Source organism: Gopherus evgoodei, chromosome 1 (genome assembly GCF_007399415.2).
Source record: "Gopherus evgoodei ecotype Sinaloan lineage chromosome 1, rGopEvg1_v1.p, whole genome shotgun sequence".
In the NCBI taxonomy this organism is placed as follows: Eukaryota; Metazoa; Chordata; order Testudines; family Testudinidae; genus Gopherus; species Gopherus evgoodei.
Window position 1 is genome coordinate 316,424,973 of NC_044322.1, and position 22,759 is coordinate 316,447,731.

Consider the following 22,759-nt stretch of genomic DNA (forward strand, 5'->3'; position numbering starts at 1 on the left):
TGCTCTATCACAACACATGCTAACATGTCATCCTTTATGACATCCCACTACTTCTTCCTGGGTCAGCCTATCTATCTTTTTCCTTCAATCTTGATCTGTTGGACTCTCTTACTTGCATAGTTCTCTGGACTGTGCTTAACGTGCCTAACCCATAAAATTCAATTATTCATCAGCCTAGTTCATTGATATTTTAAAAGCTCCTTTGGTATTAATATCTCAATATCATATTCTACAATACAATTGTACTAAACAGAAGATTCATGGGTACTTTCAAAGCACTTTACTTGAAAATGACAATTATTTATCAGATGCAGAAAAGCAATAACTGGCCCTTAAAACTGACCAGAATCCTATAGCACCAAAACTGCAGATCTCCAGAAGATGGTTTTATGCCTTTTAGGGGCCGAGTGCAGCCCCTGCACATTTTACTTCAATAATGTTCATTATTTTTAAATACATTTGTTCCCATATTCATCAGAAACTTCACCTTGACATTTCAAAAGTTAAGCAACAGCCGTTAAACATGAATAAATCAACACTGATTCCTGAAAACTGAGGTTTCTGAGATAAAGAAATCTCTGCATGTTTTATGTAATTGTTTTAATATGATGTAGACTGAGTTTAACAAGGTATTAAGTGCTTCTGCATAGTGAGTCAGCATGCACTACAGAGCCATTATAAGCAATTTGAAATCTATCATTAATTTTAGGTATGTCAGTGAAGTGAGAAGCTTTTCAGCTGTGGCCTTCTACTATCAGGTAGCCAAAATGCACATGTGAAATGCATCCTAAATGTCACAGGGTATATGACACAAAATTATTCACTCCCCACTGTGTAATGCTTCAATACTAGTTATTTAATAATTGACCAGCATATTCCATTACTAACTCATCTTTCAAGTAATCAGTTGGGACCCTGATCTTTCAGCTTAACAAATATATCAGATAATGCTATACATAGTTGGAAGATAAGGTTTTAAGACAGTTATTTGTAACGTAACACTAATTAGGTCTGTTCTCCATTTATGCACTCTCCTTGGATCTGTATAAGTGAGAACTGTCTTTCAGAACTGCACTTACAGTGAATTTATTTTTTTTAAATAATTTGTTATTTTTGTATTATTTAAAACTTAACATTTTTTAAATTATTTTTGGCTTACAGTAAACACACTTTCTTCCAAAAGGCAATGTCTGGTGGTGAAAATTCAGTGTCTATCAGACTATAATGTAGCAATTGTATTTGATGTGGATTTCTATTAAAGCAATTCAGTACACGCTGGATATTGTTTAAAAAAATATTTTTTTAAACACTTCCCTCCTCACTTCTTCAAAACATCAAATACACACGCACTATTGTAGTGTTTTGGGAGGCAGTGATCCAACGGAGAATCTACAATTTACCATGCTGCTTCCCAGTGCAGCACATCTCTGGCAATGTTAGTTAATACTCTTTGGCCACAACCATGCAAATACTACACATATGCTCACCTTTACTACCAAGAGTAGTCCCATCAAAATCAAGGTAAACACATGTGTAAATGTTTGCACAATCAGCGGCTTACATAGGAATTATTATTTATTATTTGTATTACTATAGACCTAAGAGCCTAGTCAAGAATCATCATGCTAGCTGCTGTACAAACACAAAACAAAAAGATGATCCTTGCTGTATTGGATCAGACAAGTGATCCATTCTGTCCTGTGTCCTGTTTAGTCAGTACCTGATACTTCAGAGGAAAGGGTAAGAAACCCTTAGGGAACTACTATGAAATAACTTGACTATAGGGGAACTTTACTGCTCACCCCCATCTATCAGTGGCCATCTTATGCTCTGACACACAAAAGTATATATTATCCCCTTAAAAAGATGTATAAGATATCTATTTATCTTATATAATGTAATCAAGCATATTCTCATTATCCATTTAAATGTCTAATCATCTTCTGATTTCTATCTGCTGTGTAAAAGCACTGAGATCTACGGATGAAAAGTTTCACATAAGTGCTAAGTGGTATTATTACTACTAATCTCTTTGTTTCAATGAGGTTCTATGACAATAACTTTCACAGGTTAATTATACTTGGTAAAAAAGTATTTCCTTTTCTCAGTTTTATAGCCTTGCTTCTTTATTATGAAAAGGGGTTAATGTGGCCATTTGAGTTATCTTTTCTAAATTAATAATTATTTTGTAAGCCCATATTGTGTCCTCTCTTATTCATCTCCTCTCAAAATTTAACAATCCCAGTCTTTTCACTGTTTCTAAATGGAAGCTTTTCCATGCCTCTGACTATTTTCATCACTCATCACTGAACCCCTTTTGTTTCTGCTATACCATTGGGTTGCAGTATGCTGATTTATACTATGCATTATAACAATGTCAGTAGTATTTTCCTTTCCATTCCTTAACCATCCTAACGTTTGCCATTCCAATCCCAGCTGCAGTGAGCAGAGATATTTCACTGAACTGTACAACTTGCTAGCTCTTCCTAGAAGCAATCACTTAAGGTATTACAAAATTGCCTCTAAACCTTACATCATGTGATGTTTGACTAGTATACATGCAAGTTGCAACAGTCACTCATTATTACCGGCTTATTAGACTTGGGTTATTCCTTTGATTTCCCTCAACATTGTACACTCCAAGCTGATCAAAGGCCCGATAACCCTACTGGTATGCTATTTGGAATTTGTAACCTTAAAAATTATACTGTGAATTTTTTCTCTCACTAGAATTTATGGATTCTTTCTGGTATAGTGCCATTCCCTAATCTCTATGAGCTGATGGCATTTTAATACGTATATCTGTGACAATTTGAAAGAACATAAAATAACATCTGATTAGCTTAATAATGACAGTAAAAATCTTAGACAGGAACATCTTCAATAACATTCAGCTGGAATTTGTCATTGCATCACTAAATTCAAAAGACTTGATGACTGTGGAGCTCAGAAGAACAGATGGCATACACATATAAGTGAAGCAAGAAATGATTTATGTTCTTTCATCTGCTCTACCCATTTTCACTGTTTCGAGTGTAGTGGCACAAAGCCTTGCAGCCTGAGCCCTCAGTACATCTGTGACCTTGAAGTGCTCATTTCCTTTTAAGTAGAGTAACTCCTCACTTAACGTTGTAGTTATGTTCCTGACAAATGTGACTTTAAGTGAACCGATGTTAAGCAAATCCAATTTCCCCTTAAGAATGAATGTAAAGGGGAGGGGGGGAAGTTAGGTTCCACGGAAATTTTTTTTGCCATACAGTACAGTACTATAGTTGGGAGGTGCCCCTGCCTTACCCCACACAGGCACAGACCACTGGCACTTGAGACAATGAGGCAGGCAAGGAGGCTGAAAGTGCTGTAGGCTACGAAAAGTGTGTTGCACAGCAGCAGTGTCTGCTTCCCCTACTTTGCAAGCATCAGGAGCAGAGGGCTCAACCCTCGGCCTGCCCACGCCAACCCTTCCCCCAAGCACACACCCTTAACTCACCTCCCCCTTTACACTGCACGCTGTGTCCTGGCTCCTCCCCTCTCCCTCCCCTGCTTCCTGCCTGCGGCAATCAGTTGGTTTGCAATGTTCACCGGGCAGGAGGGAGGAGCGAGGACTCAGTGCGCAGGCTCCCCACGGCAATCAGCTGGTTTGCGGCATTCGGGAGGCAGGGTGAGCCTGAGCACCGAGTCCTCGCTCCTCCCCTCTCCTTAACGCTGCAAGCCAGCTGATTGCAGTGGGCAGGGGGAGGAGGGGGAAGGCACTGAGCTGTGGCATCTGCCGGCGTGCGGGAGGCGCGGGGGAAGCATAGGGAAGCTGATGGGGGGCTGCCTGCTATGGACAAAGTGGGCAGCCAAACAACATTATAGTGAAGCATTGCATAACTTTAAATGGAGCATGTTCTGTAATTGAGCAGGGATGCAAGATTGAAACAACGTTAAGTGAGAGGACATTAAGTGGGGAGTTACTGTAACTACTCTGGAAGCAAACAGAGTGCAGAGGGACTGGCTGAGTGAGACTACTGAAATCATCAACAGGCATTTTCTCTTGTTGCCTTTCTTTTTTACGTTGATAGTCTCTCCTGAACATTTAGGATGCATATAATTTGTGTGTGCTCATTTCAAGCAATGTGTGAACTGGGTAAAAATTGCCACTTGCTCTTCTCCTGAGTAACTATTGGTATGTTAGACAATAAGACATTTGTGATGTTTGTTAATAACAATCTTTCTACTTTAAATATTCTAAATCTTTTCAGGTGACATTGTTAATGACAAGCAAGGGATATACCTTTGTTAACAGCAAATGTCATTTTACATACCAGGTTGATACTTATTGATGGGACATTCTAATTCTAAGGGAGCAAGCAATTATTGAAGGTGCCAGAGGAGTAACCAGAAAAGTACTCTACACCAGAGTATTAGCAGGAAAAGGTTGATAAAGATAATAGGAAGAAAGAAGAGAGTTTGAAAGTATTACCTGATGAAAATAAGTTAAACAAAAAGTATGTCACAAAGAACTAGGGTGACCATATTTCCCTATGCTGAATATGGGACACCTGATAAAATTACACATATTCAAGTGAGTTCAATGGCAATCAGAACTATGCAGTACAAATGTTCAAATTAACATCAGATTGACTGAGTCCCTATTAAAAAGAAATACTGCGTAGATGGATTCTATTTATTTACCTTCTTATCTTTAAGGCTTTACGGTTCACATGGAGAGAGGTGACACACACACTTGTACAACTCTTTCACATAGGAGGGGTGACTAACCAACTCAACTCTTCCTGGCAAGCACTCTCTACCCTACATGCCTGGCTGGGCCCTCGGACTGACCTGCCTCTCTTGGTAGCTCATCTTCCTGAGGCAACACGTGGTGGGGCATGCAGGGTCACATGTCCTCCTACCCCAGAATGTGACCAGCAGCAGCCTTTCAGCACTGTGTGGTAGGAAAGGGACAGGAGCTGCTCCCAGCTGCAGGAGAGGAGGAAGCGATGACCAGAGGGTCTTTTCCGGGGCACTGGCCTAGCCAGAGGCAGTGAGGGAAGGAAGGCGTCTGCCTGCACTGGGACATGCCCTGCCGCGTTCTCCCCCCCCCCGGGGGGGGGGATGGGAGGAGATATGGAGGAGCAGTGGGGCGGGGGTATGTGCGACTGGGCAAAGCAGGGACAGGACAGAGAGAGGGGGAGCACGTAAAAGGCCGATGGGTGGGCAGCAGAGGCGACATGTAACCAGCCACCACCTGGCACCTGCCTGCACTCACCAGTCACTACAGCCAGTGCCAGACAGAAATGAGATGAGGGGCACGGCCCTGCTGGATGAGAGCCAGCATGCCGCAGGGGCTGCACTGACAGACCAGCAGGAGGACTGGCCGGCCCCGCAAGTTGCAACTTGGCCCCGCCACCAGCCTTGCACATCCAACCCCATCGTTGGCCACTGGACCCCCCATTCACTGCTCGGGGTGGTGGCGGCGGGGAGCTGATGAGCAGGGATCTGGCCAGCAGCAGGACCCACCAGTACTGATACAGGGGAGACAGAAAATATGGGACAATTTGCCCATTTTTTAAAAAAAGTCGGGACATCTGCAGAATGGCTTAAATATGGGACTGTACCTTTAGACACTGGACATCTGGTCACCCTATAAGGAACTATACACAGAACTACAATTTAAGGAAGAGAAACGCATGGCTACAGTAAAGAAACAAACACACTACACAACATGTAACAACACTGGGGACTAAGAAAGAAATATGAGCCAAATTCTTCCCTCAGTTACACCCATGCAACCCAGAAGCTAGATTCTGACCCTATATGCCTGCAAAAGAAAAGACAGAGCTTGTTACTATTGAAACCAGAAACTGCTGGGGACCCTTGACACAGGAAGAAGGTTAAGGAATTAGAAGACCGTCACAAAGAAAGAGAGGGAGACAGATAACTATCTATCTACAAATATTTAAGGGTGTTCCCAAGGAGGGAAATTATATACTGTGGTACATGGAGGTCTAGACAGAAGCTAAAGGACAAAATTAAGAAAGGGAAAATTGAGGCTGAATATCAAGAAAAACATCATTTAGTCTAAAGGAAATAGACAAATATTCAAAACATAGCAATTTAGTTCTGCTTTTTAGTTTCCAATCATTTCCATTTTTGATTCTAAGGCACCAGGGCTAATTATAGCTCCCATGTGGTTAGAGCAACAGAAGGTAGCGATGGGGTAGTGAGAAAGAAATTAAGAGAGACTGAGTGGATAGGTTACAAAAGAAATAGTGAGATACAGCACGTGAGTTAAGTCAGGAAGGAGAGCGATAGAGAATGAGAAAGGACAGGTGATGGGGTGAAAGGGTAAAAGAATAGGAAGGAGAGGCAGAGAGACTGGATTTCCGAGTGAGAGAATGGAGTAAGAGTTTGGCAAAATGTGTGTGGGAGGGAGATCACAATGTGAGGGAAAAAGAGGGTAAGAAATATGAGGGAATGGAAAGAAATAAGGAACCAGTGACTGAAAAAGCCAGAGGGAAAGATATACCTAAATACATAATAGGAAGAAAGTGAAGTTGACAATTTAATGCAAAATATCTACAAATACTTGTACAGACCAGCTTTGCAAACTCAACAACTTAGTCCAAGAGTAATGTGTTTTGAAGGATAAGTAAAATATCACAATATTTTCACGCCAAGGTTTCACGCCAAGCTTTCATGACAGTTTTGCCAGGCTGGTAGAATGAATGAACGAACGAATGCATGTGCGTACACACACACAGTACAATCTCGTTAATTCACACTAGAGAGTAGAAGATATACTGCAAATTACTGAATTTTGTAAATTAATAAATACTTAAATAATAATAATATATCAATAGCAAAGAGTTCTGAATTGATGGATAAAGTATAAGTGGTGTGTTTATACAGGTGTGCTTTTGCAGCTTTTAATTACCCTGAAAATGTATAGAACCTCAAAAACTACAGAAATCACTAGAAACTACTGCAATAAGTGATATTTTATCGTACCTTGCTGTAATGCAAATTAGCGAAGAGAAGCACATATTTGACCTCTTGGGGACAGCTCATGCTGATCTATCATGAAACATTCACACTACCAAGGTAGAAATATGTCTAGTATGTGATACATGCATTTATAATCTTAGACTAATTCACTGGTTACTTTAATTTCTCCTTGCTCCGATTCATGACTAGAATTAATTAAGTGGATTTTCTAAAAGGGAAAATTATTACTTGATTCAAATACCTTTCCCTTTGATACTGCAGTTATTCATTCCTTCCTTCCCCAACTGAATAGACACGTATACATTTCTTTAATGAGATACAAGTGATATGCATCTGATTAATTGATCCATACTGAAATAAATACCCTCCAATTTCTACTAACTTAACTGAAAATAAATACAAAAGATCTTAAGAGAAATAGGCCTGTTTGGTTCTCATGAACCTTTACAAGCATAAATTATTATGAGGATAAAAGTGTAAAGCATGTTTCTTCTGAATTACAAGTATCTGAAAAAGTGCAACTACAGATGCAAATGGTTGTAACTATTTTCAAGAATAAATAAAACATAGAAAGTTAATCTGAGATAGCTATAAACACAGAAACTGTTTATAACACTCAAATGAAAAAAAACAAGATACTTTAAAGTAGCATCACATTTACCATATAGTGCTCCTAAGATTTTAAGAAAGGTTAGGACAAAAGTTGTCTTAGCACTCTATGAAATACACAGACGGCTAGGTGGGAACAGAAAGAATTATTCAGCAGTGATGAGTAACTTGTTTTATCATATAATAGTCTATAAAGAATCAAACTTTGGACTGGCCACCTCTAAACTTTGGTGCTTTGCATAATCCTCAATAATAAAGTTACATGGGTCACCAGTGTTTGTGCTGCTGGTGTTATCTCTTCCTAAACGCCATCTCATCTTCGTCAGGGCATTTGTTTCTCCTTTAGCTGTCTTTTTAAACTGACACTTTTCCCATTCTCTATCTTTTTTAATCCCTTCCCAATCACTCCACTCCGCTCTTTTTCTCTATAAAGTCTGCAGCTGTAGCTATATACGATGATTTATGGAAGGAAGTGCTGCAGAGGAAAACTAACCAGGATTCTAGCCAGCTTCCCTCTGCAAACCACAAATGTGCTTGATGCACAGGAAAACTGATTCACTGATTTAAAAAAAAAAAAAAATTCAGCTTCCCTCTCCATCAAGCATTTCGCATGAGTCAGCAGAAAGCGGCAATCTAGGATCACAAGGTCCTTCTGAATGGACGGCAAAATGATTTTGAAAGTATTGCAGGGGCATTTCTGCATACTGGACTTGCTAGTCATAAGCTCTTTTGGGGTGGGGCTGAAGACATAAAAAACAACGGTCATTTTAAGCCCACTTTTAAAAATATCTACCTTAAACCAGCTCCCAAACTGCTGTGGTACCAGTAACACTCAGCATGCCTCAGTTGGAGACCTGGCTAAATATTTCAGACAAATGTACATTGGCTCAGTCTGCTAAGGAAAAAGGCACGTTCCTCCATTCAGAAAAGTCAAATGGGAAGAAAAGAACAAAACTGAAAAGTTTGTGGGTACTTTGTGGAAATAATTAGAAGATATAGTTTATCTTCAAATATATCTGCACATGGGGCAGATGCAAGGGATACATTTGCGAAGTAGTTTGTAAAGATTTAGAAGTTTGTTCTTGACTGAGATTAATAAGAGTCATATGGTTAAATTCTTGAAAAATGTATACATAAATGTTATCTTTTATTGGTTTCATTAAAACTACCCGATATAAAAAATGTTCCCAGACCAGTGCACCAACATATTTCAATTCATATTATACGGCTACAGAAATGTGCACGTTGTCTGCTGTGAAAATACTGGCAATATAGACAGTGGCTTTGTAAAGTAAATATATTCAGATTTTAAATTATTTTAATACTTCTTCCAGCCTTGAATTAGTACCTCCTGTCAGTTTAATCATACCAGATTAGGTTGGTAGATTCAGTAGCCTCACTAAGCCATAGTCAGACAGAACAAAGTGCCAGAATAAAATAATCTGCTTTTGAAGTCATCAGTTTCAGTTTAAAATTTGAATTGCTCAATTGTGTCTTGGCCTAGTACAGTATTAGTATGGCCCTACCAAATTCATGACCCATTTTGATCAATTTCACAGCCAAAAAGTTTTAAAATTGTTTACATGTTCCTAGTTGTTAGGCCAGGCTGGGCTGGGAAGGGACAGGATTTCCCACAGCAGCCATGCAGGGGACGAGGGAGATCAGACCCAACTCTGGGTACCTCTCCCAGGGGCAGGAAGCTCTGCAGCTGTGCTGCCTTCAATGTTGGCTGATTTCCCACTGACCCCACCCTCAGCAGCCATGCAGGGGAAGAGGATGTCCTGTCCCTCTCAAGCCCAGCCTGGATTAGCAGCTAGGAGCTCCTGGCGGGGCACTCCCAGCAGCACGGAGGAGATCAGACCCACCTCCAGAACCTCCTGTGGCTGCAGGAAGCTCCGTGACTGCTGCCAGTACAGCCACAGAGCTTCCAGCAGCTTGGGGAAGAACCCGGAAGTGGGTCTCATTCCCCCTGCACGGTCATTCTCAGGCGAAGAGGAAGTCCTGCCCCATCCAGACTAGCACTAGGAGCCCAGTGAATGGGAGGAGCGCACAGCTGGGGTACCCCCAGCACTGCTCCTTCCTTCCAATAGCCAGATTTCACAGGGGAGGTCTAATTTCAAGGTCCATGACGAATTTTCAGGGCCGTCAATTTAGCAGGGCACTAAGTATTGGATATCATAAATGTTAGAAAACAGTTCTTTATAATATCAGATGAGCGAAAGAGACAAATATATTATAATTACCTGCCAAGTTACAGCACCCAAAACTGCAGTTGCAAGGAGACTGAAAAATACTAGTTGCTCTGAAATTAAACAAAAATGACGCATTCCTTTAGAAGCCATGACTCGGTCAAGGCTATTATTCTCTGCCCTGTGGGTATAATAGACTTTGTGACAGTCATTTAATTTTGTATGAAACCCCCAAAGAGTTATAAGAAAAATAATGTGGCAGATCGTCCAGAAAATTCCAAAAATGGAAAACCCAGGTATAACGAAGTACCAGAGACCCAAGTCACCTAATTTAAATGCTGCTAGAATGAAAAAGATAAATTCAATTACTCCAACAGAGATGACTGAAAGCCTTCTGCAAATTCTACCACGGTACAAGTAGGGCTTCCATCGTTCAGTAACTGAAAGTCCGCTGAAGTAGACATCAAGAAGAGGGTCTGAAATCAGGCAACTAAAGAAACAGGCCAAGGCAAATGGGTTTGTGGGAATGGTCAGGGAAGTAAAAAACAATAAAGATGCCAGAGCTCCAAAAATTGCCAAATTTGGAATTGCCAAGAAAGACTTCATCCGCAAGTCAATAATCAGCATGGCCAAAGCCACAACCAACAAGATGATACTCATGGATTTTTCAACCAGCATAGTTGTGCTGGCAATTGCAAATCCAACCAGCTCCAGAAATTCAACTGTTGTCAGCAGAGTTGGTCGGTGATGGACACAGCCGCAAATCCTCTCCACCAAAGCACACAATATCCTTATAACTATGGAGGTAAGGAGCAAGTATTTGGTTGTTTCTTCTTTCACATCACTTTTAAAAGAGGAATTATCAAGAAAACAGAGGAGGCCAAGCAAGAATCCAAACCAAAGATTGGAGAGACTCAAACTTGCTGCTTCCATTGAAAAATAATAATAAAGTATGCTGGCAATTCCAAGAACAAAAAGTCCCAGAATAAATATTACCAGTATTAGTGCATCTGCAGACTTCTCCCACCTGACATAAAGGCCCAGACATATAGCAACCAATATGTTGATCCTGGCTAAATAGCCAAGGTATCGGACCGATGAATGCATGTTCACTTCTCTATTTGCTTCTTCCAGCCTTGTCATTGCTGCATAGAGACAGTGACTAACACAGTAACGCAGTGATCTACACATGTAAATAAACAATTAGGGGGTTTTACCCACTCTACAGAAAGCAACTGTTTGGCTTTCATCCAAAAAATGCAGTGCAGCAAAAACCTCCTGCAATGTCATTTCATCAGTAACATTCCTGGATTGTAGAAGTCCTGAAAGAAGAATGAATAGAAACATCAGTGCTAAATTACAAATTTTAAACTTATTTACTAATGTATTAGATCAAAGAGTTTACAATCTAAATTAAAAACATACAATAAATATCAGCTATATACAATGTGTAAGGTTTTTTAAGTATATTCTATAATTGGTGGATCATCGAAAGTTATTCAAAACCAATATGAACTGAAATTCACATAAGTCTCAACTCATAAAAACTACTCTATAATTTGAATAAAATAATGAGGAATATAATGTTAGCTAATCAAACCCTAATTGACAATACAATCTTTCCATGAATTACCTACACATTTCAGAATATACCTGTGACACTTCTGCTAAATTCTACTGTCTGTTAATGGACAGCTTCTTAATTTTCTTATTCCAGTAAAATATTAAAAATACAATTTTATGAAACCTGCTAAATCCCTAAACCAGATCTGTTGTTTCCAGTATAATCACTCCACATTACTTCAGGTAACAAAACTAAATCCCTATTTTTTGTTACACCTTTTTAGTATCCTTTGCAATATTTATTTATACAGGTACTTAATAGGTTTACTTGATTACTGAAGTAGCTGGACACTTCACAAACATTAGTTAAGTTTATCCCCACAACACACTGTGAGACCGAAGTATCATTATCCCCATTACACAGATGGAGAATTGAGGCACAGTGAAATTAACTGACTTGCTCCATGTCACAGCCAGGAACAAACTCCAGACCTTCGGAGCCCGAACCCAAGCCCAGGGCCTTCATCACAAAGCCATTCTTTTAACCCCTAAATTCCCTGAGAAAAGACCAATAACCATCAAATGTCTTTCAAACTGATTGATTTTTGTGAAGTCAAAGTTCTACTTATCTGCCACCATGAAATGAAAAATTTCACCAGAATAAAGACTGCTATATTTAGAATCTGCTAACTATTTCACTACTTTGTAAACCATTGCATCTCTGACCCAATGTCCAATTCAATTTGTCAAATCTTGTTGGGGAACAGGAATACGATATTTTAATAAGACATTCTGTGACAGAAACTTGTAAATATTTTTGAAATATACAGATTCTCAAAACTGAACAATGGTCCAGGTAGTCTGGATATCCTATATCTGGCAGAGACCAGTACTATTCTATAGTGAAAATTTCTTCCTGACCCCAAGCAACAGTCTACTTGTGGCTTGAAACAAGAGTATTGGTGTAACATTTTTAATTTTGAATCCTAGCTAGCTTGGGTAATATTATTATCTACAGTAAATATCAATTATATTTTTAATATAACTATTAAAATACAGCTATTTGTTTCAATATCTATTAATTTAATCATATTTTGATTAAAAACGTATTTCAAAACTGTCTTATTTTTGCTGCATTTATTTGTATTAAACGATATTATGGAGGTTCCACAGTTAAAGCTGAATTCCATTCTGCATTGTTGAGGCTGAATCCATGCTATATATGAAAATATGTATTCTTTCCAAATTTACTGCACTTGCTCTGTGAGAATGAATTTTCTGAGAATTTACAAGCAAACTGATTAGTTCATGAGTTATAATTAATTATTTTATTGTACTGTCAAGAACCAGGGTGCCACTATAAAATAAGTATCAGACAAGAGACAAGAGGTGGATACAGACAGACCTGGGAGCAAAAAAACCACAGTGCTGATCAGTGTGAGAGACAGTGGTCTCAGTGTAAGATGCCTAACAGCTGTCTTTTTATTTATTTATTTTTTAAATAGGCATCATGGCAAAGGAGATTAATATTAAAAACTAGGTCCTTTGAGAAAGCCAACATCTGTCAGTCCTTTGTTGCAAATGATCTTAATAGAACAGACTCTTCCAACGTCCCATACATTTAAAACTTGTAGAAAACTTGCATATAGGCTGCATATGAAGAAATTATGTCTAATTAAGTACAGCCAGTGAGTGCTGCACTCAAGAAATGCTGCAACAGAAGTATTGGTATTGCTACCCAAAACATCACAAGAAGTGTCCCAGAATGTTCCGGCAGGACTCAAACACTGAATTGTTATGACTATGTAAGTTATAGGCAGGATCAGCTCAACAAGTAAGTTAACTCTCATGTGGGACTTCAGAGACATCGGCGGTAATTAAACCAATCCGCATTCTTCCTCTATAGCTAATTAGCAACAATTCAAGAGTTTGTAATGAATGAGTGGTAGGGGAAAGACTGGAAACGTGCTAAGAGTGCTTACTGGTATATGACTGGCCCAACTGCCACTACTCTTTAAAGGTTCCATGACTGCATGCTAGTTTGGGCATCAGGACTTGAATGGCTCTCCTGAACAACGAGGCAGCATTACCAGAAGAAATGAGGCAGTAGCATAAGAGGGAGCCCTTGAAAATCAAATTAGGCCTTATCTAGGCAAGGCTTTTAAGGTGCCTTGTTGGAAAGTTTGACCTACGCTTCTTACTAGGTTTAACACAAACAGTTTAGCACATATTAAATCAAGTATGCATTGTCTACACCAGACTTCTAAAACGTGATAGTTAAAATACATACCAACAACCAATAGTTTGTGTCAGGCACTTCTCGGCTTGGCAGTTCATAGACCTGGCACTCTGGGCTTGCTGCATCAGTTATGAACAGAGATTGGCAACCTTTGGCATATGGCTCACCAGGGGAAGCCATCCTGGCAGGCCGGGCTGGTTTGTTTACCTGCCGCATCCGCAGGTTCGGCCAATCGCAGCTCCCACTGGCCACGGTTCACTGCTCCAGGCCAATGGGGGCGATGGGAAGCGGCGGTCAGCACAACCCTCAACCCGCGCCACTTCCCGCATTCCCCATTGGCATGGGATGGCGAACCATGGCCAGTGGGAGCTGCAATAGGCCAAACCTGAGTAAGTGGCAGGCAAACAAACTGGCCCAGCCCACCATGGTGCTTACCCTGGCGAGCCGCATGCCAAAGATTGCCGATCCCTGAGTTATGAATGTAAAATAATTGCTTGAGCCCTGGCATCTCTTTCAATATAAATTAAACACCACTAACAACATACCTATAATACCTACACTATACAAAGCTTTAGTTAATTTGGTAAATACTTCTGTGTGAATACTCTTCTATCCATTTACTAGTGAAAATTAAACCAACATAATCAAGGTTTAAACAAAATTAAGAGTCTGCTTAGGATTTTGCATGGGTTTAAAAGCACACCTCGTGTGTTGTTTAGATTTTAGTCAGACAACATGGATGGATCAAAGACTTGTTACAAGTATGTCTGAACAATACAGTACAGTAACTCCCCACTTAACTTCCTCTCACTTAATGTTGTTTCAATCTTACATTCCTGCTCATTTACTAAACATGCTCCATTTAAAGTTGTGCAATGCTTCGTTATAATGTCGTTTGGCTTCCTCCTTTGTCTACAGCTGGCAGCCCCCCAATCAGCTCCTCTACATTCCCCCCACAGAGCTTCCCGCCTGCCAGCAAACTCCACAGATCAGCGCTTTTCCCCTTGTTCCCCCACCTCCTGCCCGCGGCAATCAGCTGGCTTGCAGTGTTCAGGAGATGGGGGGGGAGGGAGGGAGAGCGAGCCTCTGCCTCCTGAACTTCGCAAGCCAGCTGATTGCCGCGGACAGGAGGGAGGGGGGAGGAGTGAAAACTCGGCGCACTCCTCCCCTCCCTCCCGCCTGTGCCAATCAGCTGGCTTGTGGTGTTCAGGAGGAAGGGGAGCGGGACATGGGTTGTGCAATAAGGCAGGGGAAGAGGCGGGTTAAGGATAGGGGCTTAGGGGAAGGGGTGGCGTGGCTGGGCTGAGGGTTGAGCCCCCAGCCCCTGGTGCTTATAGCGTAGGGGAAACTGTTGCTGCGCAAGGTGCTTCTCCTAGCCTACGGCACCTTCAGCCTCCTGGCCTGCTTCATTGTCTCCAGTACCAGTGGGCTGTGCCTATGTGGGGTAAGGCAGGGACACCTCCCAATGATAGTACTGTACTACATGGCAAAAACATTTTCCCTGGAACCTAATCCCCCCATTTCTATTCATTCATATAGAGAAATTGGATTCACTCCACATTGTTTCACTTAAAGTTGCATTCTTCAGGAACATAGCTACAACGTTTAGTGAGGAGGTACTGTATACTGAAGAACAAGAAAGTGCAAGTATATCCTTCCTGATATCCCCGAAGAGCCACCAGGAGAATCTGTATGGCAATGACTACTCTCTTCGGGGAGGGAGACAGGCACCTTAGAAGTGGGTTTTTCCCCAGGCAGCTCCCTCGGTCGAGGTTATGGGGTTTGCAACAGCCCGTCATTCTGACGCGTCTCTCAAATATCAGCGGGGTTGTTTTTCTAACTTGGGCTTCACATGAGGCAGAGAAGCCAAAGGGATCATCTGCCACTAAGATGTCGCGACACCTTTTAACGGACACACCTGCGCCCGCGGGCAGCTCTCCGGCGCCTGCTGCTGAGGCGAACGCGGTGCCCCGCGGCTCGCCTCGTGCAGCGCCAACCCCGTGACAGCAGCAACGTGAAACCGAAAGGAAAACACGTCAGCCCGGCCCAGGCCTCGCCTATCCCGGGAACAAACTTCCCCTAAAGTTTCTCGCCGTCGCTCGCCCAGGCTCAGCCCCATGGGCGAGAGTCCCCCACAGGCAAGGCGCCCACGGGCTCGGTGTCACCCAGCGCTGCTCGGAACGGGGGTAACCAGTCACCCCGCGCCCCGGCCTCCCCCTAGCCCAGCGCCCCGGTCTCCCTCTCGCCGGCCCAGCAGCGGGAGCCCATGGGGCGGCTTAACTACCCCTTCCCCGCACTCACCCGGCGCCTACTCCCCGGGAAGGTCTCACCCCCACCAGGCCCGCAGCGCGCCGCCGCCATGTTGACGCTCCGAGGCTACGGGGACTGCGAGGGTTCAAACAGCGCAGTACCGCGGGGGGTAAAGGCCCAGCAACAACTGGCTGGCGCGCGGGCGGGCGGCCCGAGACGAGGAGGGCGGGTCCCGGGCGTTTCTCTGTGGGAGGGTGCCCCGCCCCCCAATAGGAGCAGGAGCCACCCGCCGCTCGCATGAGGGGGGGGTCACCCCAGCCCGCTCACCAGGACAAGGGAGGAGCGGCACGCTCGTGTCAGGAAGCGAGACGTCCCAAATCTCTCGCGCTGCGGGGCCACGGGCCGAGCAGGGCCCTAGCACGCGGGCTGAGGAGTGACCTCCTGCGCCAGTGACGCCACCTCCCAGCCTGGCATACGGAGTGGGGGGGTTCCCGGGGTCAAACTGCTCCTGCAGCCCCAGTCACTGCTCTGTAGTGTAGTGATACTTTATTTTCTAAATCTCCCACCTCATTTTCTTTTTGGAAGCTTGCTACAGTCCTCTTAAGCACAGGGCCCAGTCCCCTTTTACTCTGCCCACTGAAGCCTGGAGGAAAGTGCTGCCCTTCCTTCAAAGAGTAAAATGGCAGTTACTAGAAAGCTGCATAACACCAGACTACTACCTGAAGAGCTGGATGTAGCTGGAAAGCTGCTCTCTCACCCACAGAAGTTTTCCAGTAAAACGTATTACCTCACCCACCTTGTCTCTGTAATACCCTAGGACAGGAGTGGGCAAACTTTTTGGCCTGAGGGTCATATCTCGGTATGGAAATTGTATAGTGGGCCATGAATGCTTAAGAAATTGGGGGTTGGGCTGCAGGATAGCTCCAGCTGGGGGAGAAGGCTCTGGGATTGGGCTGGGGATGAGGAGTTGGGTGTGCAGGAGGATGCTCTGAGCTGGGACCAAGGGATTTGGAAGGTGGCAGGGATCAGGGTTGAGGCAGGGGGTTGGGACACAGGAGGGGCTCTGTAGGGAGGCTCTAGGCAGTGCTTATCTCAAACAGCTCCAAAAAACAGCATGTCCCCTCTCTGCCTCCTATGTGGAAGCATAGCCAGGCAGCTCTGCACACTGCCCTGCGTACAGGCGCTACCTCTGCAGCTCCCACTGGCTGTGGTTCCCAGCCAATAGGAGCTGAGGGAATGGTACTTGGGGTGGGGGCAGAGTGTGGAGTCCCCTGGCTGCCCCTGTGAGTAGGAGCTGGAGTGGGAATATACCACTGTTTCTGGAAGCCATGTGGAATGGGAAAAGACCCTAACCCATTCTCCGTGGCTGGAGTGGGGCAAGCCCCAGACCCCCCTTCCCAGTGGGAGCTCAAGGGCTGGACTAAATGTGGCCCCAGGCCACAGTTTTCCCACCTCTGCCCTATTTGGTCTGAAGCTTATTTACATTGTATATCACTAGTTACAAAATAGTACATCAAATTTTGACCAAAGGAATACTGTTTTCTTTTAAAACTTCCGTATAGTTTATATAGCCATGATTTCTCAATTCCATAAGCAATTTATGCAGTGGAGAGAAAGGGCATGGACCTTTAATACCTGGAGAGCGTGGGCAATAACTATGGCCTTTGAACAGAAAGCTGGTGTTTGAGTTTGTACTGAAAAAGGTGAATCTTAACAGTGAGAATGGGTAGCAGAAAGACTAGTCTATTGGTAACCATTCCCATTATTAGTTAAAACTGCCAGAGCAGTTAAAAGATAGGAACTGATTTGCTCGCAGTAGAGAACTAAGAGGTCTCAAGAGAAAGGAACTCCCTATCCCTAGTTTTGGCTCAGGTCCAGGAATACCATTGAAATTTTTGGAGAAATAAGTTGTGTACTAGGCCCTGGTAATAAAAAACTATTCTGCTGATTCATGCAGATGAGACCCACTAGGTCTGTTTAACAGTTGCAACTGCAGATTTATTTGAAAAGGTTTAAGCCCCTCTTTCAGGTAGGGAGAAAAGCATGGAAAGTTTCTTGCAGGGAGTAACACTAAGGGCTTGGCTACATTCGAAACTCCAAAGCACTGCTACGGGAGCGCTCCCACAGCAGCGCTTTGAAGTGTGAGTGTGGTCGTGGCGGCAGCACTGGGAGAGAGCTCTCCCAGCGCTGCAGGTACTCCAACTCCCAGTGGGGATTAGCTTACAGCGCTGGGGCACTGTTTACACTGGTGCTTTACAGCGCTGTAACTTGCTGCACTCAGAGGGGTGTTTTTTCACCCGAGTGAGAAAGTTGTCATGCTGTAAAGCGCCAGTGTAGCCAAGGCCTAAGAGCAGTCAAAGAACATTTGCTGCTGTTTAATAGTGAAGGAAACCCCAGTTACAGGTTAGCAGGTGGGAACAGCATTTGCTTTCATATGGATTCTTAAACATCACTACAAGCTGGTTTGTACTATGTATTATGCTTGGATAAAACAGTATTAGCAGCTCTCATAATTCTTCCTTCTAAACTTCAAAAAAAACCACAACCCAACAATGCATCCAATGCTTACAGTGGGTTATGGGAGCCTATTTCTAAGTGGGTAGGAGAAAGATGTACACTCAAAACATTTTCTATGCACCTTTTAGCTTGAGAATTGCTAAAACACCACAGAAAAATAAACTCTGAAGTGGAGTCCATTGTATTCATTGAGACAAGACTCATTACATTTCTCCTAAAATGGCCTTGGAATCCTGCATTTTCAATCTTCTCGGTCTACATTCTGCTTTCTTCACTTCATTCTTTCCCTTTTGCACTATTAGCTGCAATAGAAAACATCTCAGTAGTGCCTCTGTGACTGATAATGGCTGAGAGGAAACACCTATTGTAGGCGCTGCAAGGTTGTGCTCTGTAACCAAAGGGTAAGAGTGGTAGAGAAAAGCAGAATGTGTTCTGGTCTACAGTGAGGAACAGATTTGGAAGGGAGAAACCAAGGGGAGGCATGTAGCAGACAGGAAGGCCAAGGAAGTGAGTTATGTTTGTTTCTGTTAACTATGAAGCAAAATTGTAAAAAAAAAAAAAAAAAAAAAAAGGAGGTACCAAATTTTGCATTTAGTTACTATTTCTTGCTTTTTAAAAGGTTATTCAATACTCCTCTCCAAAGTGTTTTATAAGTACCACATAAAATTGTTATGATTAATGTACACTAATGACAATCTAAATAAATAGCTTGCAAGAAAAGACGACAGTTCCACTGAAACAAAACACTTTGCAAAAGGCTTTTTTTTTTTTTTAATGTGCTTTGTTCTCAAAAGTAGTGAAATAAAGACAACATAAATGCAAACAAATATTCTGTGGTATGCCTGTTTCCCTCTCCCTGACACCTGGAGTATGGGGATCTTCTTTCACAGTATTGTGTCCAGTCATAATTTTAAGGAGTTTCAAAACCTAGAGACATTCTTCTTGAACCTCCAAAAACTGTATTTCTAGAAGACCATAACATCTCTCTCTTGTCTTGGGAGGCCTGAGTAGCAAGAAGCCACTTTTCCTCACACCAGCCCAAACCCTCCATTTCTGGAAAGCATTTAAAGGTATTTAGTTTGGACAGCAAAAAGAACCACAGCTTCTATAATAATCTGGGGTCCCTGATTCACAACCACAATGTCACCAAGCTGTCATGTAGGCTGAATTCAAACATTCAATGTTTAAAACTATATCTGTTGAGTACACCTTGGTCTGAATTCCAAACCATCCCCATCTGAATGAATGGTAAATGGAGTGTAATTTACATTAACCAATACAAATACATTTATGCTAGGTGGTAATAAATTTTGTATAGTTTTTTGTTTCTTAAAAGGAGTTCCAATTAAAATAGCTCATGCACACTTTGGAGTATAAGCAGAATCAGTAATTTCTGTAAACAACTGAGAATTTATAGCACCAACATTTAGCTTTAACATAACCACTGACTCCAGCAGTGCTCAACTGAGAAGAATGCAGTCTTGATTCCAAGCATCTTAGTTTAGCAAAAAAGTGAAATTTTAAGCATTACATGTGAACATCAAGCTGTATTTAATTTAATTCAAAATACATGATGGATTTCATTTAGATCCGTGGCTGTTAAATTTTTAATAATCTCTTAATTTTGCATGAGTTCTAATTTAACACTTCCATCTAGTTTTAAAATGTTTACATTTTTAAATATAATTCTTGTTTTGTTTATAAATAAACTGTGCCATTCATCGTTAACTAGAGCAATCAAGTTTGGATGATAGGGAATTCTTTTAATCTGTGATGTACAAGATGTACAAAAAGCTTATGTTGAAGAATAAAGCAACTTAATACAGTTTGTGAAATTTTTAGTATAAGTAGGACCAATTGCCAAGAAAATACAGCATACAAAGAAAAAGCAATCAAGAAGTTGGAAATTGTGAAACTTCAGTGCAAAACTTCCATGGAAGTGTTTTAAAAACAAAACAAAAAAAAAAAAAAACCACCACCTAAAAATTCACACAAGAAATGGCAATTGTTAATTTCTGACTGATGAATACAAGATTAATTTTATATTGCCTAAAGATATTTTTTAACATTTGTGAAACTACATTGATAACACTGGATAAAAAATTTTAAGCCTACTCTAAAGTTAGGGTCTTAAAACCCACACTTAGGAACCTAATTCAAGCTACTTCTAGTTAGGTAGAAGAATTTAAGACTAACTTCAGGTACCCAAGGTTTGACATTTTTGGCAATTCTTTTTAAATGGAGAGCAAAAGTATTTAAAAAAGACCACAAAAAATAAACCACCACTGTTTCTACATAAGTACAGAAATTTGTCTGCAGAAGGATATAGGTTTACTATACACATTTAAACAAAATATTTCAGAATGTGTACAGATCAGATTTTGTCTGTATCAAACTGCAGAGCAATTCTTAGAAAGTCACAGGAAGAGTGTCCAGCCAAATGCCTTATCTAGAATGGGGCCCAAATCTTGCAAACACTTAAGGGTGCCCTTAACCTCACTTATGAGAGTGGTCAGTGAGGTTACTCACTTACATGTATATACATCCTTAAATGTGTAGAATTGGATCGTAGTACTTGCAAAATTGGCCTACTAGAGTTACCGTGTGGAAATTCTGAAATTAAGATCTACAATTATAAAAGAATACTTAATCTTAGTATTTTTTCCCACCTATAAGTATTTTGCTCTAAAACTGTATGCAAAATAGGATTTCAGGAGAATTCAGAAAACTATCCAATGTGGGCAATACTGATATGTTAGTGCTACTATAATCATAAAATTCCAAACACTTTCCAGCTTTGAAGTAAAAGAAGTTATCAAACTATATCATTTGTCAGGGCTAGTCTCTCATCACCACACATCTAACTTCTGTTATGCCAGTGAGGTTTTACATGTGTATACAGATGGGAGAGTATGCCCCAATACAGTATTTTGGCATTACCTCAATTAACTGAAATAGAAAGATCACAAGATCTTTAAGTTTCTTCAGCCCAAGCTTATCCAGAATGAAACTGCTTTCTGTGGCACAGTACAAGCTTTGTTCAATAAAAGAAATGGACAAGTTTAATCACCAATCAGCTTACCCCAAACTTATTTGCACATTTACTATCAAAGTGCAAATTACTTCTCAGAAATCCACCAACTCCAGTGTCATAGGCTCAACTATATTAAGAATTAAAAATATTGAAACGACATTTAGCAAAATTAAGTAGAATTCACACTTCACAGCACTGAGGAAAAGAATGGTACCTTTCTGAAAAGTCCTAAAGAAAGTAACAGCAATTTATGCTATGACACGAGTCATTTTGCATAAAATGTGTATTCTTCACTTTTTGTACAAGAATAAATTTTAAAATTCAGAAGTAGAAAAAAATAGCAAACTCTGTAAACCTTTGCATTTTCTCTATGCAAACCATTTTTATGTAACAAGCCCATGTTAGTATAGCAAAATTTGTTAAGCAATAAAGAAGTTTGGACTTAAAGGGCATTTTAACTATTACATTAACTTGAAAGTAATATAGGATCTTCTAGCTCATAGAAAGGGACTGAGCTAGCCTGGCTTTCTCCAGAGTCTGAATCGTAAGGGGCATCAGGAAGCTCCATGAAGCTGTAAGCTAGCTGTTCGTCTTCAATATCTGATCGGACGTAGCAGGAAGTGTTAGAATATTCCTCATCTTCTACACTGTTGAAATCCTGTGGAATGTACAGCATCCCTGGGTAGTTCCTGCTAACTAAGTCACTTTTAGTTTTCAGGGAGATTTTCCTAAATGCCATCAGGTGCATGTGAGAAAACTTTGAATACTTGAAACGCTTAAAGCCCAGGGATTCTATGGCAATTTTCCAGCTTTTCATCATCATAGCATGGCGATTCTGGTGCGAAGAGTCAGGAGTGATTATAAGCAACAAGCCATTCAGCACCAGAAGTTCATGGGCCTTCTTGCAGCATATCCACCGTTGATAAGGTGATGGAAAGTAAGAAAGGAGAAGTGAGAAAACCACGACATGGAAGAGTTCTCCAGGTAGAGAATCAATGGGATTTTTCAGCTGTTTAAGAAAGGCATCTATAGCATCTTGCGCAAGCTGGAGAGGTTGCTGAATTTGAAGGTTTAAAAAGTCACATTTGTATACACTCTGGTGAGAGAAAATATTAAAATAGATTAAGATTACGCTCAGTAACAAACATTATGCAAAAGGCATGTGATGATTATGAAGAGGCTCCTAGATATTCAGCAGCCTTTTAATCTGTCTCTTGCTACTAAGTTGTGCTGTAGAATTTAAAGCTTTAAAAAAAAAAAAAAAGTTAAGAGTGCCAGCTATCATAGTTGCATAGAAAGCCTTCAAAATGTGATTTAATGCATTGAAACCCAATAGCTCAGAAATGTGAACTACCCATTTTAATCTCA

The 22,759-nt window shown here is 41.4% G+C and overlaps 2 protein-coding genes across 12 annotated transcripts in view; both read right to left on the reverse strand.

Annotated features, from left to right (window-relative positions):
- The window catches only part of TMEM168 (transmembrane protein 168), a 28,930-nt gene extending 12,841 nt beyond the window's left edge, over positions 1-16,089 (reverse strand). The window contains exons 1-2 of one of the 5 annotated variants that reach the window (XM_030549028.1): positions 15,892-16,088; positions 11,010-11,110 (exon numbers count right to left, since the gene is read on the reverse strand). In XM_030549028.1, coding sequence (XP_030404888.1) covers positions 11,010-11,078 — 69 coding nt within the window. In that variant the 5' untranslated portion in view covers positions 11,079-11,110; positions 15,892-16,088. Of the gene's footprint in view, positions 1-9,842; positions 11,111-15,891 lie in introns of those variants that run through there. The other 4 variants (XM_030549027.1, XM_030549029.1, XM_030549025.1 and 1 more) reach the window with 4 other exon arrangements.
- A 3,856-nt stretch (positions 16,090-19,945) lies between these two features.
- BMT2 (base methyltransferase of 25S rRNA 2 homolog) overlaps positions 19,946-22,759 on the reverse strand; it is a 57,253-nt gene continuing 54,439 nt past the window's right edge. For all 7 annotated transcript variants that reach the window (XM_030549030.1, XM_030549032.1, XM_030549036.1 and 4 more), the window contains one exon: positions 19,946-22,487. In XM_030549030.1, the coding sequence (XP_030404890.1) occupies positions 21,858-22,487 (630 nt within the window). In that variant the 3' untranslated portion in view covers positions 19,946-21,857. The remainder of the gene's footprint in view (positions 22,488-22,759) is intronic.